At 36.7% G+C, this 17,354-nt stretch overlaps 1 protein-coding gene across 13 annotated transcripts in view; it reads left to right on the top strand.

Annotated features, from left to right (window-relative positions):
- The window catches only part of KIAA1109 (KIAA1109 ortholog), a 219,284-nt gene that overhangs the window by 157,672 nt on the left and 44,258 nt on the right, over positions 1-17,354 (top strand). For all 13 annotated transcript variants that reach the window (XM_043569106.1, XM_043569090.1, XM_043569164.1 and 10 more), the window contains 5 exons: positions 9,026-9,123; positions 9,878-10,063; positions 10,658-10,826; positions 12,368-12,579; positions 13,882-14,080. In XM_043569106.1, the coding sequence (XP_043425041.1) occupies positions 9,026-9,123; positions 9,878-10,063; positions 10,658-10,826; positions 12,368-12,579; positions 13,882-14,080 (864 nt within the window). The remainder of the gene's footprint in view (positions 1-9,025; positions 9,124-9,877; positions 10,064-10,657; positions 10,827-12,367; positions 12,580-13,881; positions 14,081-17,354) is intronic.

Below are 17,354 nucleotides of genomic sequence, written 5' to 3'. Positions count from 1 at the left end.
GTTCACTCTTGGTGTTGTACACTCTGTGGATTTAGAGAAATGTATATTGACATTTATTTGCCATTATAGTGACCTACAGGGTAGTTTCACTGCCCTAAAAATCCTTGGTGCTCCACCTATTTATCCCTCCCTTGGTTGCTTCCATATTTTGGCAATTATGAATAAAGCTATAAATATCTGTGTGTAGGGTTTTGTGTGGACATAAGTTTTTAGCTCCTTTGGGAAATAACCAAGGAGCGTGATTGCTGGATCATATGGTAAGAGTGTGTTTAGTTTTATGAGAAACTATCAAACTGCTTTCCCAAGTGGCCATACTGTTTTGCATTCCCACCAGGAATGCATGAGAGATCTTGTTGCTACACATCCTTAACAGCGTTTGGTGGTGTCAGGGTTCCAAATTTTGGCTATTCTAATGGGTTTGTAGTGGTATCTTAAGATTGTTTTGATTTGCATTTCCCTGATGATATGATGATATGTATAAAGCATCTTCCCTTGTGCTTATTTGCCACCTGTGTATCTTCTTTGGTGAGATGTCTGTTAAAGTCTTTGGCCCATTTTTTAATCAGGTTTTTTGTTTTCTTATTGAGTTTTAAGAGCTTTTTGCATGTATTAGAAACAGTCCTTTATCAATTATACCTTTTAGAAATATTTTTTCCTAGTTTTGGCTTGTCTTCTCATTCTCTTGACACTGTCTTTTGCAAAGAAAATTTTTTTTATTTTAGTGGAGTACAGTTTATCAGTTCTTTCATGGATTATGACTTTGGTATTATATCTAAAAACTCATCGCCGTGCTGAAGGTTTATTTAGGTTTTTTTCTTACGACGTTTTATAAAATTTTTATAGTTTTGTGTTTTACATTTAGATCTGTGATCCATTTTGAGTTAATTTTTGTGAAACCTGTAAAGCTTATGTCTAGATTCATTTTTTTTTTTGCATGTGGATATCCAGTTATTCCAGCACCATCTATTAAAAAGACTATCTTTGCTTCATTATATTGCCTTTGCTTGTTTGTCAAAGATCAGTTCACTATATGGATCTCTTTCTGGGCTCTTTGTTCTGTTCCAGTGACATTGTCTCATCTTTCACCAGTCCCACACTGCCTTGATTACTGTAGTTTGTAGTCTTGAAGTCAGGTAGTGTCAGTCCTCTAGCTTTTTTCTTCTCCCTAATTGGCTATCCTGGGTCTTTTGTCTATACACACCTTAGAATCAGTTTGTTGATTCCCACAAAATAACTTGCTATGATTTTGATTGGAATTGCATTGAATTTATAGATCAAATTGGGAAGAACTGACATCTTGACAGTATTCAGTCTTCCTATCCATGGACATGAAATATCTTTCCATTTATTTATTTTATTTATTTATTCATTCATTTGTTTATTCATTCATTCATTCATTCCATACTCTTGTTTGATATCTTTCCTCAGAATTTTGTAGTTTTCCTCATGTAGACCTTGTACGTATATTATTAATTTATACCTAAGTATTTAATTTTTTGTGGTGCTAATGTAAATGGCATTGTGGTTTTTGTTTTTCTTTTTGAGAGAGAGAGAGTATGCACACACACACGCATGTGTGGGGAAAGAGCAGAGAGAGAGGGAGACAGAGGATCCAAAGCAGGCGCCGTGCTGTCAGCACATAGCCAGTTGTGGGTCTTGAATTCACAGACTGTGAGATCATGACCTGAGCTGAAGTCAGACACCTAACCGACTGAGCCTAGCATTGTGTTTTTCATTTTAGATTCCACTGTTCATTGTTGGAAAGTGATTGGGCTTTGTGCATTATTAACCTTGTATGCAACCTTGCAGTAATTGCTTATTGGTTCCAGGAGTTTTTTTTGCCAGTTCTTGCAGATTTTCCACACAAATAATATATATAATCCTGTCATTTGTGAACAAAGACAATTTTATTTTCTCTTTCCCAATTTGTATACCTTTTATTTCCTTTTCTTGTATTATTGCATTAGGTAGGACTTCTTGTAAAATGTTGAACAAGATTGGTAAGAGGAGTCATCCTTGCTTGTACCTTATCTAAGTAGGAAAGTGTCAAGCTTTTGACCATTAAGCATGATCTTAACTCTAGATTTTTGTAGATATTATCTAATTGAGGAAATTTCCTCTATTCCTTTTTATTGAGAGTTTTTATTATGAATGGGTGTTGGATTTTGTGAAATGCTTTTTCTGCATCTCTCTCTTTTATTTAAATTTATTTTTTTCATTTAAATAATCTCTATACCCAACGGGGACTCTAATTCATGATCCCAAATCAAGAGTTGCACAGTCTTCCAAATGAGCCAGCCAGGCACGCCTTTTTCTGCATCTCTTGATATGACCATGTGATTTTTCTTCTTTAGCCTATTGATGTGATAGATTGCATTAATTTGATTCCCTAGTGGAGAAAACTTCTCATCCCATATGTATAATATGCTCCCTGGGATGATGATAAACTCAGCATACATACAAAAAGATTAATCACTTTAAGATGGAGAATTTAAAGATTATATATGCAGAAAAATTTTTTCATCAAGAGGAAGAAAAGTGGAAATAGAAGTTATACATTAAAACATCAGAACATTATTTTGTGGATGTCATATTGATGGACAGCAAATGATATTAATAGGAACTATATCCCAGGGTCTCCTACCCCATGTTTTTTTTAAATTTATAGGACCAACCTTTGTTGACATACTCTATTATTAGCACATATTAGCATATGTTTAAAATTTCTCCACCTTTATTTTTTTTATTTTGTTTCCAGCACATCTAAATGTAAATAGCATTTTTTTTATGAAATTTATTGACAAATTGGTTTCCATACAACACCCAGTGCTCATCCCAAAAGGTGCCCTCCTCAATACCCATCACCAACCCCCTCCTCCCTCCCACCCCCCATCAACCCTCAGTTTGTTCTCAGTTTTTAAGTCTCTTATGCTTTGGCTCTCTCCCATTCTAACCTCTTTTTTTTTTTTCCTTCCCCTCCCCCATGGGTTCCTGTGAAGTTTCTCAGGATCCACATAAGAGTGAAACCATATGGTATCTGTCTTTCTCTGTATGGCTTATTTCACTTAGCATCACACTCTCCAGTTCCATCCACGTTGCTACAAAAGGCCATATTTCATTTTTTCTCATTGCCACGTAATATTCCATTGTGTATATAAACCACAATTTCTTTATCCATTCATCAGTTGATGGACATTTAGGCTCTTTCCATAATTTGGCTATTGTTGAGAGTGCTGCTATGAACATTGGGGTACAAGTGGCCCTATGCATCAGTGCTCCTGTATCCCTTGGATAAATTCCTAGCAGTGCTATTGCTGGGTCATAGGGTAGGTCTATTTTTAATTTTCTGAGGAACCTCCACACTGCTTTCCAGAGAGGCTGCACCAATTTGCATTCCCACCAACAGTGCAAGAGGGTTCCCGTTTCTCCACATCCTCTCCAGCATCTATAGTCTCCTGATTTGTTCATTTTGGCCACTCTGACTGGCGTGAGGTGATACCTGAGTGTGGTTTTGATTTGTATTTCCCTGATAAGGAGCGACGCTGAACATCTTTTCATGTGCCTGTTGGCCATCCGGATGTCTTCTTTAGAGAAGTGTCTATTCATGTTTTCTGCCCATTTCTTCACTGGGTTATTTGTTTTTCGGGTGTGGAGTTTGGTGAGCTCTTTATAGATTTTGGATACTAGCCCTTTGTCCGATATGTCATTTGCAAATATCTTTTCCCATTCCGTTGGTTGCCTTTTAGTTTTGTTGGTTGTTTCCTTTGCTGTGCAGAAGCTTTTTATCTTCATAAGGTCCCAGTAATTCACTTTTGCTTTTAATTCCCTTGCCTTTGGGGATGTGTCGAGTAAGAGATTGCTACGGCTGAGGTCAGAGAGGTCTTTTCCTGCTTTCTCCTCTAAGGTTTTGATGGTTTCCTGTCTCACATTTAGGTCCTTTATCCATTTTGAGTTTATTTTTGTGAATGGTGTGAGAAAGTGGTCTAGTTTCAACCTTCTGCATGTTGCTGTCCAGTTCTCCCAGCACCATTTGTTAAAGAGGCTGTCTTTTTTCCATTGGATGTTCTTTCCTGCTTTGTCAAAGATGAGTTGGCCATACGTTTGTGGGTCTAGTTCTGGGGTTTCTATTCTATTCCATTGGTCTATGTGTCTGTTTTGGTGCCAATACCATGCTGTCTTGATGATGACAGCTTTGGAGTAGAGGCTAAAGTCTGGGATTGTGATGCCTCCTGCTTTGGTCTTCTTCTTCAAAATTCCTTTGGCTATTCGGGGCCTTTTGTGGTTCCATATGAATTTTAGGATTGCTTGTTCTAGTTTCGAGAAGAATGATGGTGCAATTTTGATTGGGATTGCATTGAATGTGTAGATAGCTTTGGGTAGTATTGACATTTTGACAATATTTATTTTTCCAATCCATGAGCAGGGAATGTCTTTCCATTTCTTTAAATCTTCTTCAATTTCCTTCATAAGCTTTCTATAATTTTCAGCATACAGATCCTTTACATCTTTGGTTAGATTTATTCCTAGGTATTTTATGCTTCTTGGTGCAATTGTGAATGGGATCAGTTTCTTTATTTGTCTTTCTGTTGCTTCATTGTTAGTGTATAAGAATGCAACTGATTTCTGTACATTGATTTTGTATCCTGCAACTTTGCTGAATTCATGTATCACTTCTAGCAGACTTTTGGTGGAGTCTATCGGATTTTCCATGTATAATATCATGTCATCTGCAAAAAGCGAAAGCTTGACTTCATCTTTGCCAATTTTGATGCCTTTGATTTCCTTTTGTTGTCTGATTGCTGATGCTAGAACTTCCAGCACTATGTTAAACAGCAGCGGTGAGAGTGGGCATCCTTGTCGTGTTCCTGATCTCAGGGAAAAAGCTCTCAGTTTTTCCCCATTGAGGATGATGTTAGCTGTGGGCTTTTCATAAATGGCTTTTATGATCTTTAAGTATGTTCCTTCTATCCCGACTTTCTCAAGGGTTTTTATTAAGAAAGGGTGCTGGATTTTGTCGAAGGCCTTTTCTGCATCGATTGACAGGATCATATGGTTCTTCTCTTTTTTTTTGTTAATGTGATGTATCACGTTGATTGATTTGCGAATGTTGAACCAGCCCTGCATCCCAGGAATGAATCCCACTTGATCATGGTGAATAATTCTTTTTATATGCCGTTGAATTCGATTTGCTAGTACCTTATTGAGAATTTTTGCATCCATATTCATCAGGGATATTGGCCTGTAGTTCTCTTTTTTTACTGGGTCTCTGTCTGGTTTAGGAATCAAAGTAATACTGGCTTCATAGAATGAGTCTGGAAGTTTTCCTTCCCTTTCTATTTCTTGGAATAGCTTGAGAAGGATAGGTATTATCTCTGCTTTAAACGTCTGGTAGAACTCCCCTGGGAAGCCATCTGGTCCTGGACTCTTATTTGTTGGGAGATTTTTGATAACCGATTCAATTTCTTCGCTGGTTATGGGTCTGTTCAAGCTTTCTATTTCCTCCTGATTGAATTTTGGTGGAGTGTGGGTGTTCAGGAATTTGTCCATTTCTTCCAGGTTGTCCAGTTTGTTGGCATATAAGTTTTCATAGTATTCCCTGATAATTGTTTGTATCTCTGAGGGATTGGTTGTAATCATTCCATTTTCATTCATGATTTTATCTATTTGGGTCATCTCCCTTTTCTTTTTGAGAAGCCTGGCTAGAGGTTTGTCAATTTTGTTTATTTTTTCAAAAAACCAACTCTTGGTTTCGTTGATCTGCTCTACAGTTTTTTTTAGATTCTATATTGTTTATTTCTGCTCTGATCTTTATTATTTCTCTTCTTCTTCTGGGCTTAGGCTGCCTTTGCTGTTCTGCTTCTAGTTCCTTTAGGTGTGCTGTTAGATTTTGTATTTGGGATTTTTCTTGTTTCTTGAGATAGGCCTGGATTGCAATGTATTTTCCTCTCAGGACTGCCTTTGCTGCGTCCCAAAGCGTTTGGATTGTTGTATTTTCATTTTCATTTGTTTCCATATATTTTTTAATTTCTTCTCTAATTGCCTGGTTGACCCACTCATTCGTTAGTAGGGTGTTCTTTAACCTCCATGCTTTTGGAGGTTTTCCAGACTTTTTTCTGTGGTTGATTTCAAGCTTCATAGCATTGTGGTCTGAAAGTAAGCATGGTATAATTTCAATTCTTGTAAACTTATGAAGGGCTGTTTTGTGACCCAGTATATGATCTATCTTGGAGAATGTTCCATGTGCACTCGAGAAGAAAGTATATTCTGTTGCTTTGGGATGCAGAGTTCTAAATATATCTGTCAAGTCCATCTGATCCAATGTCTCATTCAGGGCCCTTGTTTCTTTATTGACCGTGTGTCTAGATGATCTATCCATTTCTGTAAGTGGGGTGTTAAAGTCCCCTGCAATGACCACATTCTTATCAATAAGGTTGCTTATGTTTATGAGTAATTGTTTTATATATTTGGGGGCTCCGGTATTCGGTGCATAGACATTGATAATTGTTAGCTCTTCCTGATGGATAGACCCTGTAACTATTATATAATGTCCTTCTTCATCTCTTGTTACAGCCTTTAATTTAAAGTCTAGTTTGTCTGATAGAAGTATGGCTACTCCAGCTTTCTTTTGGCTTCCAGTCGCATGATAAATAGTTCTCCATCCCCTCACTCTCAATCTACAGGTGTCCTCAGGTCTAAAATGAGTCTCTTGTAGACAGCAAATAGATGGGTCTTGTTTTTTTATCCATTCTGATACCCTATGTCTTTTGGTTGGCGCATTTAATCCATTTATATTCAGTGTTATTATAGAAAGATATGGGTTTAGAGTCATTGTGATGTCTGTATGTTTTATGCTTGTAGTGATGTCTCTGGGACTTTGTCTCACAGGGTCCCCCTTAGGATCTCTTGTAGGGCTGGTTTAGTGGTGACAAATTCCTTCAGTTTTTGTTTGTTTGGGAAGACCTTTATCTCTCCTTCTATTCTAAATGACAGACTTGCTGGATAAAGGATTCTTGGCTGCATATTTTTTCTGTCTAGCACCCTGAAAATCTCGTGCCAATTCTTTCTGGCCTGCCAAGTTTCAAAAGAGAGATCAGTCACGAGTCTTATAGGTCTCCCTTTATATGTGAGGGCACGTTTACCCCTTGCTGCTTTCAGAATTTTCTCTTTATCCTTGTATTTTGCCAGTTTCACTATGATATGTCGTGCAGAAGATCGATTCAAGTTACGTCTGAAGGGAGTTCTCTGTGCCTCTTGGATTTCAATGCCTTTTTCCTTCCCCAGTTCAGGGAAGTTCTCAGCTATGATTTCTTCAAGTACCCCTTCAGCACCTTTCCCTCTCTCTTCCTCCTCTGGGATACCAATTATGCGTATATTATTTCTTTTTAGTGTATCACTTAATTCTCTAATTTTCCCCTCATACTCCTGGATTTTTTTATCTCTCTTTTTCTCAGCTTCCTCTTTTTCCATAACTTTATCTTCTAGTTCACCTATTCTCTCCTCTGCCTCTTCAAGCCGAGCTGTGGTGGTTTCCATTTTGTTATGCATTTCGTTTAAAGCGTTTTTTAGCTCCTCGTGACTGTTCCTTAGTCCCTTGATCTCTGTAGCAAGAGATTCTCTGCTGTCCTGTATACTGTTTTCAAGCCCAGCGATTAATTTTATGACTATTATTCTAAATTCACTTTCTGTTATGTTATTTAAGTCCTTTTTGATCAGCTCATTAGCTGTTGTTATTTCCTGGAGATTCTTCTGAGGGGAGTTCTTCCTCTTGGTCATTTTGGACAGTCCCTGGCGTGGTGAGGACCTGCAGGGCACTTCCCCTGTGCTGTGGTGTATAACTGGAGTTGGTGGGCGGGGCCGCAGTCAGACCTGATGTCTGCCCCCTGCCCACCGCTGGGGCCACAGTCAGACTGGTGTGTGCCTTCTCTTCCCCTCTCCTAGGGGCGGGATTCACTGTGGGGTGGTGTGGCTCGTCTGGGCTACTTGCACCCTGCCAGGCTTGTGATGCTGGGGATCTGGCGTATTAGCTGGGGTGGGTAGGCAAGGTGCTCGGGGGCAGGAGGGGCAGGCTTAGCTCGCTTCTCCTTAGGTGATCCTCTTCAGGAGGGGCCCTGTGGCAGCGGGAGGGAGTCAGATCTGCTGCCGGAGATTTGGCTCCGCGGAAGCGCAGAGTTGGGTGTTTGTGGGGAGCTAGCAAGTTCCCTGGCAGGAACCAGTTCCCTTTGGGATTTCGGCTGGGGGATGGGCGGGGGAGATGGCGCTGGCGAGCGCCTTTGTTCCCCACCAAACTGAGCTCTGTTGTCAGGGGGCTCAGCAGCTCTCCCCCCCTTTGTCCTCCAGCCTTCCCGCTTTCCGAGCAGAGCTGTTAACTTATGACCTCCCAGACGCTAAGTCGCGCTTGCTGTCGGAACACAGTCCGCCCGGCCCCTCCGCTTTTGCAAGCCAGACTCGGGGGCTCTGCTTGGCCGGCGAGCCGCCCCTCCGCCCCGGCTCCCTCCCGCCAGTCCGTGGAGCGCGCACCGCCTCGCGCCCTTCCTACCCTCTTCCGTGGGCCTCTCGTCTGCGCTTGGCTCCGGCGACTCCGTTCTGCTAATCCTCTGGCGGTTTTCTGGGTTATTTAGGCAGGTGTAGATGGAATCTAAGTGATCAGCAGGACGTGCGGTGAGCCCAGCGTCCTCCTAAGCCGCCATCTTGCCGCCTAATCTCCGTAAATAGCATTTTTGATTGAAGAAACTAGTCCAATTTACTTTTTTCCCATAAATGGAAAAATGAGACATATAATTACATTTGTTTAATTATATACATAATGTTTTAATTTTGCCCTTATAAAATGTTCTTAATAAATGCCTACATGTGCGGTATTATCCCTATCTTATATCTATGGCAGGAAATGTAACATGGCTTAGGTTCCCTAATAATTGGATTAATAATCAGAAAACAGAAAATAACTGTTCTTTATTTTTTTAAATGAACAAAATAATCATCATTTTCCTTTTAAAGAGATTTCCTCACACTCACATTTACTTAGGTGGGGAGCAGCCTATTCCTCTTTGGAATGAACATGATGGGACGGCAGATGGAGATAAGCCTAAAATTCTACTCTATTCCCTGAATTTGCAGTTTAAGGTAACTTACAAATAATTATACTTTTCAAAGTATTTCCCTAATTTTTTAATTCTAAATTTCTAATTTTTTAGCTATAGAAAACTCATATTATACATAAATGTGCCAAGTAGAAAATAAAAATGAAGTATAACCCCATCCACTCAAGAGAAAAGGCTTTAACAAGTGAATATTCTTTAGTACTTTTTTCTATTTGTATTTTTACATATGCATATTATTTATGCATTTTAAAAACTTTGGATACCTTTCCATGTCAGAACATATAGATCAACTTTATCTTCCTCAACAGCTCTACTATTTATTATATAGTTGTAACAGTTTATTTAACTGTTCCCTACTGGTAAATATTTTAATTTTTTTCTAATTATTACAGCTATAAGTTACTCTGCAAGATATATTTTGTACATTTGTTCAATTAACAATAATACCTTAATAGAAACCTTAATATTTCAAATATTTAAGATATCAGCATTGTTAAAAATATCATTATTACCAAATAGTTCTTTAATTATAATTAATGTTTTTAACCCATGAACAGTTCAGATGTTAAATACAAAATACTAAAATGAAATTTAATAGCTAAAAAATCCACTACTAATATGAGAAATTAAGGAATGTTGACAGCTTTATCAGCTCATTAGACAACCCATATGTATTTTAAACATGGCTATTTTATCATATATTGAAAGGTGTCATTTAAGTGAGTGTATATTGTTGATTTAAGATTCTTTTTTTCCCTCCTAACATAATCTCCTAGGGCATCCAAGTAACAGCCACAACTCCATCAATGAGAGCTGTGAGATTTGAAACTGGATTGATAGAGCTGGAACTTTCAAACCGACTTCAAACCAAAGCCTCACCAGGAAGTAGCAGCTATCTGAAACTGTTTGGTAAATGCCAAGTGGATTTAAATCTGGCATTAGGACAAATTGTCAAACATCAGGTGAGTACAGAATTTGCTGACATTAGAATTTTGGCTTTTAATTTTGTATATCAATTTACTACTTTAAATATTACTATACTTTAAAAAAAATGTTTTTAATGTTCCTAAAATTTTTAATTGTAAATTGGAGTGAAGAAGCCTCATTTAAGAAGGCCTTTACAGTTTTAGTTTGGCATTTTACTTAGTGTTTTGGGTGTTATATTATTAGTTTATAGTTTAGTGCAAATGCAATCATGTGAAGCTTAATTCAGCATCTTCATAAATATTTGTTTATAATTTCTTTTTATTTTGTTAAGCATTATTTTTTTATTTCAGCACTCGGTACTAACATTGGCCAACTCTTAAAATGTTACTAAGTTTCTTACTATTTAATATTGGTAAGTTTTTCTTGCCATAATGTTAAACATAAAAAGTTAAATATACACACACAGCAATAAATCAGATTTTATTTTATAAAAATTTAACTTTCACAGCTCATGGGGGGCTTTTTTGTTACTGTTGTTTTATTTTGCTAGAAATTATTAAAATGTTTAGGTTTTTTTGTCGGAACATTTTCCACTACTTGATTTTATTGAGCCTTTAATTTTATTTTAGGTTTATGAGGAAGCCGGTTCTGATTTTCATCAAGTTGCCTATTTTAAAACCAGAATTGGATTAAGAAATGCCCTCCGAGAAGAAATCAGTGGTTCTTCAGATAGAGAAGCTGTGCTTATTACCTTGAATAGACCAATTGTTTATGCACAGCCTGTGGCCTTTGACAGAGGTAAGATAAAGTCCATCAACACTGTCTTGTTGGAGTTAGAAACGTTTTGGAAATGTTGGATAAGAATCATTTGTAGTTTACTGGTGTAAATACTTGACAGCTAAATGTCTCCTAAATTTGAAATGTGAGCATCCAAGAAAAGTTTGTTGTTTATATCAGCTTTTAAAGTTATTTTATTTTTTAAAGTTATTTGCCTTCTACATGGGATATATAGGATGTCTGATTCAGAATTCTGATTGTAATGCTAATAAGGTTTCCTTTCAAAAACTAATGTACCCATTTGTTTTGACACTGTCTATTCACTTATTCTGTCTGTAAACATTTCCTGTCTGGGCATGGAATACAAATAAGGAAAACAGGATCTTTGCCCTCAAGGAACTCTCAGTCCAGTGGGAAAGAGCAAAGTACACTACAGAGAGGAGTTAGAGAGATACATGTTCTAGTATCTGAGTGAGCCTCTAACTTTGCCTGTTCTTCTTAGAGGGGAAACTAATTCTTCAGATTCGACTTGGAGTTAGGAGTTCACTAGGAAGACAACGAAATGACAGCTTGTCTTATTTATCTTTGTATCTCAAGTTTTAGAACAGTCCCTGGCTTATAGTAAGAACTACATAAATGTTTACCAAATGAGAGAGAATATGAATGAATATATATGAACACAGAGGTCTAAAAACTATAGCAGCTTTCATAAAAGAAAATAATAGGAAATAAGGCTGAACAGATAGATACAATCTCATTACTGTATATTGGGCAAATATGTTGGAATTGTAATTTAGAAGTAATGAAGAACCATTTATGACGCGATTTAAGATTTAAATTGGTGTAGGCATTGGCTGGTGATAAGTCTGTTAGAAAACTGTTCTTTTGGCAGTGTTATGGATAACATTTTATTTTGTTAAATTCTGTGCACTTACTTTTCATTTCACATCTTACCTTTCATCAGCTTTCAACAGTTCCTTAAAGTACTTTGCGTTCTTTGTGTCCAGGATACTTGCTTTTCTTTCTACTTCTCTGGCTCCTTCATGTTTACCTCCTCTTTAGGCTTCTCCCTCTATACACAGCATTAAATGGAGGTTTTCCTTAAGGTTTCATTCTTATTACAGACTCAGATGTCTTGACTTTTGTAGGTCACATCTTTTTACTGTATACTCCTACTGTTATGTACCTCTCCTTCAGGAATTTTTAACAGTTGTAACAGTAAAGTCTACAAAGTTAGGGGCCATGTTTTGTTTTCATGTGTTATTGCATCCTGTTGCATAGCATCTAATTGGCATTTCACAAATAATTTATTACATGAACAAATGGACCTGGATTATTTTCTTTTTTCTGCCATTATGCATTTGCCTACTTTCTGCTTTTTTTTTTTTCCTCTGTCAAATTGACCATATCATCTTAGATCCTTTCTAATTCTAATGCTGTATTTTTTGGTGGGAATAATTTTTAGTAATAAGCCAGATTTTGTAGCTATTGAGGTTTACTTGCCTTACAGCTTTACAGCTTTCATTTAAATTTTCTTTCCTCCCTGCCTTAATTATAAAAAGCTGTGCTGTTTTGGCTGAATTATAAGGCTGCCTATGACAACTGGAATGAACAACGAATGGCTTTACATAAAGATATCCATATGGCTACAAAGGAAGTAGTAGATATGCTACCAGGTATCCAGCAAACATCAGCCCAGGCCTTTGGGACTCTCTTCCTCCAGCTTACTGTGAATGATCTGGGAATATGTCTGCCCATCACAAATACTGCACAGGTACAGAAAATCAAATCATAGTCTAAGATTAAGAGTGAAACATTCTACTAACCATTTCTATGGATATAGAGTATAACAATTTTTTCAGGTTAACAATTTATAACTTGGGTTTAGTAAATAGCAAGTAAAATTGAATTCCTTCAGCCATTATTCATCCACAGTGTATTAAATATGTATCTCATGAGACTTTGCTCTGAAGCGCTCTTCATCAGAATTATGATGAGATTGATACCCATCTAATAAGCCTTAATTTTTACATTGGAAATAAGCAGCTTAGTGTTCAGAATCTTTTTGTTTTGCTTTTTAGCAAATACGTCTTTGGCATGCACTTGTTAATAAAATAGAAGCAGGGGCGCCTGGGTGGCGCAGTCGGTTAAGCGTCCGACTTCAGCCAGGTCACGATCTCGCGGTCCGGGAGTTCGAGCCCCGCGTCGGGCTCTGGGCTGATGGCTCAGAGCCTGGAGCCTGTTTCCGATTCTGTGTCTCCCTCTCTCTGCCCCTCCCCCGTTCAAGCTTTGTCTCTCTCTGTCCCAAAAATAAATAAACGTTGAAATAAAATAGAAGCAAAAGAACATTTAAGAATACTGTGTAATAGGGTTTAGTAACCTCATCTAAATTAGAGTAGGGAATTTCAAAATGCTTTTAAGCTGAAATAGTTGGTAATGAAACTTCCAAAGTATGTGTGTTGGATAAAGCAAGAGTTTTCATAATTTAGGACTAATTCTTAGGAGTACCTAGTTGCGTGGACACGTGTATGAGACAAAAAAGGGCTATAAACCCCTATCAGGCTTAAGAAGTTAAAATTAGAACAAATACAGAGGTCTATTTTACTGTTAAAATTTACTGTAAATAACCTGTAACCTGTTGTCAAATGGGTTTATCTTTTAGTATTTTGTTTGGCAACACACTGTGAAGAAAAGTCCTGGGTTGAGGATTGGCAACATATATTTATGCCTCAGGAGTTGAAAAATGGTAGTTTTTTAATGGCATGATGGACAGAACTCAGGAAAGCCATACACACCGAAGGTGGTTGTCATAATGAGAATGTTCCCCACAACTAAATCAGAAGCTTGAGATAGAAAACTAGATAATTAACCTTTTGCGAGTTAAAAAAGAAAAAGATGCACATGGCAAATGTATTTCACTTCAGTAATTTTTAAAAGCATCTTTTTACAGTACTTTCTAATTAAGCTTTCTAGGCTTGACATTTTCCAGACTGTTGTTCCTAGGAATTCTGTGAGAATTTCCAAATTTAAGAAAGTGTTGTATTTTGTCTTATTTTTTATTCAATATGTTTTGCAGTCTAATCACACTGGAGACCTTGACATTGGTTCTGCTTTAGTATTGACCATTGAAAGTACTCTCATCACTGCTTGTTCTTCAGAATCTCTGGTTAGTAAAGGGCATTTCAAAAACTTTTGTATTCGTTTTGCTGATGGCTTTGAGACGTCGTGGGATGACTGGAAACCAGAAATTCGTGGCGATCTAGTGATGAATGCCTGTGAGTGACTTATTTTCTGTATGATGTTTAGAATTTGTTTAAATTGAAAAAAAAAACAGAAATAGTGTCTTTATTTGTAAAACCAAAGGATGCTCAGCTATAGGAATGTTATTGGACTTTGTGAAATAAGAGCTATTTCTAGTTAAATGTTCATATTTGTGAAAAATGTCAGGTTTCAGTAGTTTGGGTAAGTAAACCAGTTAGGCATTCTGCTTAATAGTATAACAGTTGAAGATTTGTTTACTACCTGGTTTTTTCCTGTAGTTGATTCATGAATGACCAGATAAAGCATCTTTCTTCCGTGGGGATCTTGAAAGAAAGTGATAAATGTGTAAGAACTAGTTCATCATATAACATAGAACAGGTTGTAGATAACCAGGAACAGGAACTCCAGCCTCAAAATATTGACGTTAATAAATCCATGTGTCTAAATTTGTAAGCTACAGAGTATAACTTATGTGAATTCTTCCAATTCCATAATACTGGAGGTTGGGAGTAACTAAAGCTGTGTTTATATACAATTTTGAAAGTATATGGGTTTATTTTTATTTTAATATATTAAATATTATAGCAGAGTTAACAAATCACCATTAATGTTATAATAAAGAAAAAACTGCATTTGAGGAATTAAAGGTTGTGAACTAAAATTCCTCAGCCAGTCTCTAAGCCAAAATTAATACTTACTCTACAAAAGGTAGCATGCGGTTGTTTATGCAGTTTTTTGCCCTCTCCACTGGAAGAAAATCTTACCAGTTCTGGGTATTCTTTAAAGAACAAGAATATTCTTCATTATTTTTATACAAAAATTGAAGTTTTGACATTCCATGTTGATTAAAACTTAGATAAAACTATAGGTGAAATTCTCGGTATTGTATGCTTCTCATTTAGGTAATTCATATAAAATACTGCGATTTCTCTGAAATACTTCAGGTTACTAAGAAGCCTTGATATCAAAGTACTTATGCCCAATATTCAAAAGACCAAAAATAGCCTGGATCAGAAATCTTTACAAATAATATTTTACACAGTTGTTATATTTATTTTTAAAAATCACTGTAACTCCAGACGCCTGGGTGGCTCAGTCAGCTGAGTATCTGACTCTTGATTTAGGTTCTGATCATGATCTCACGGTTTATGAGATCGAGCCCCATGTTGGGCTCTGAGCTGACAGCCTGGACCCTGCTTGGGATTCTCTCCCTGTTCCTCTTTCTCTCAAAATAAAAATATTAAAAACTTTTAAAAATCACTATAATTCTTGTCTATTTTTTTCTTAAAATAAATTTAAATCTACTGGCTTGTATTAAGATGACATCTTTGCCATTATTATTTTTTTTATTTAAAAAAAAATTTTTGGGGGGCGCCTGGGTGGCGCAGTCGGTTAAGCGTCCGACTTCAGCCAGGTCACGATCTCGCGGTCCGTGAGTTCGAGCCCCGCGTCAGGCTCTGGGCTGATGGCTCAGAGCCTAGGGCCTGTTTCCGATTCTGTGTCTCCCTCTCTCTCTGCCCTTCCCCCGTTCATGCTCTGTCTCTCTCTGTCCCAAAATAAATAAACGTTGAAAAAAAAAATTTTTTAATAAATAAATAAATAATAAAAAAAATTTTTTTAATGTTTATTTTTGAGAGAGAGAGAGAGAGACCAAACATGAGCCGGGGAGGGGCAGAGAGAGAGGGAGACACAGAATCTGAAGCAGGCTCTAGGCTCTGACTGAGCTGTCAGTACAGAACCTGATTCAGGGCTCGAACCCACAAGCGGTGAGATCATGACCTGAGCTGAAGTCAGACGCTTAATCAACTGAGCCACCCAGGCGCCCCTGCCATTATTATAATCATTAAAATGGATAGAATATTTTGGACGCAAAGGAAGAATACCTTTCTTAAACAGTTTATTATAAAAGGAAAATGCATGAGAAATGTGCCTCTGAATCAAAATCAAAAATATATTAAAAATGCATAAATAATAACTCAGCACCTCAGTGTATATATACCAAGTAGAATACAAACATGCTGATAATTGTGATAATAATCATGGTTTATTTTAGGTTTTGTAGGATATTAAATGACTTGTTTATAACATGTTTTTGGTTTGGTGTCTTGGGAAGGAAGCAGACGAGTTGAGTGGTTGCTTCATTGATTTAAGAATTCTAAATTATAAAAGGGGCAGATTAGGTTTTGTTAGTAATAATAAATAGAATGTAAACGACGTTTAATATTTTTGGCAAAAAAGGGTTGAGTTAGGGTAGAGAAACAAGAAAAGGTAGAGTTATGCCTTAGGATTTTTTTTTTTTACAGATCATTTTAAAATCAGGCCCTAGGAAAAAGATGGCACAGTGGAATTGCCTTTCTAGGGTGATAATGTTTTCTAGGAATTGCAGTAAAAATTAGAAAGGACAATCTATAGGAAGAGTTCAAAGGACCATGTAAGTAGATAGAAAAGATAAGACTCTGTTCAGTAACATGTATTTATAGAAATTATAAAAACCATTAGAAGTTGAAAATGTAGCATGGGAAAAAAAAGTTTGAAAGACTTCAAACTCTTTGATTAGAGTGATTTAGTTGATTCCCTTCTCCTCACTTTCAGCATTTGGATCTTCTCCTAAAAATCTTAATATTCCTTTTTAATTCATCATGGCTCATAATATATGATTTTATATAATTTTTAAAACTGAATTAAAAAAAATTCTCTGATACTTCTTAGGATTAAAAATCCTAAAAGTTTTCTATCCTTTTTTTTATTTACTAGCTTTCATTTGGCCTAAATTATGTTACTCAAATTTCAGAGGGTTTTCTTTTCATTCCAGCATTCTTAGATTTGAAAGAGTTACTAAGTTTCTTTTGCTCTGTTTTATAACTATGACTATAAAGGTGAATTGGGCCATATTTTACCCTAGGACAAGATCTAGTTCTCTCATATTCTATAATTTGTATGTGAGGTACAGGTAACATACATCTCAAACTATAGATTTTAGTTATTGGCATCATGTTAAAAAAAAAACACACATAATAGAAATTTTCACTTAATAAACTCTTTCTCCCAAATATGTTGTAGTATTTCTGCAACTCAGATTTGAGTAGCTCTCAAAGGACCATTCCAATGATGGCACAAATTGTCAAAGCCTCTAGAAACTAGAATTTCAGGGTCAGTCAGGTATTGTCACATGCAGAGTGTAAAGATAAAGTTGCAGTTAAGTTCTCATAAGCATAAAATAAAAAATGTTGAATTATGAAATATTATGAGTCATCTAAGGTAGTCGTTTCATTCTGCAGATTAGAAACT

This window comes from Prionailurus bengalensis, chromosome B1, assembly GCF_016509475.1.
Source record: "Prionailurus bengalensis isolate Pbe53 chromosome B1, Fcat_Pben_1.1_paternal_pri, whole genome shotgun sequence".
NCBI lineage: Eukaryota > Metazoa > Chordata > Mammalia > Carnivora > Felidae > Prionailurus > Prionailurus bengalensis.
This window is presented reverse-complemented; position numbering and strand designations above follow the sequence as displayed.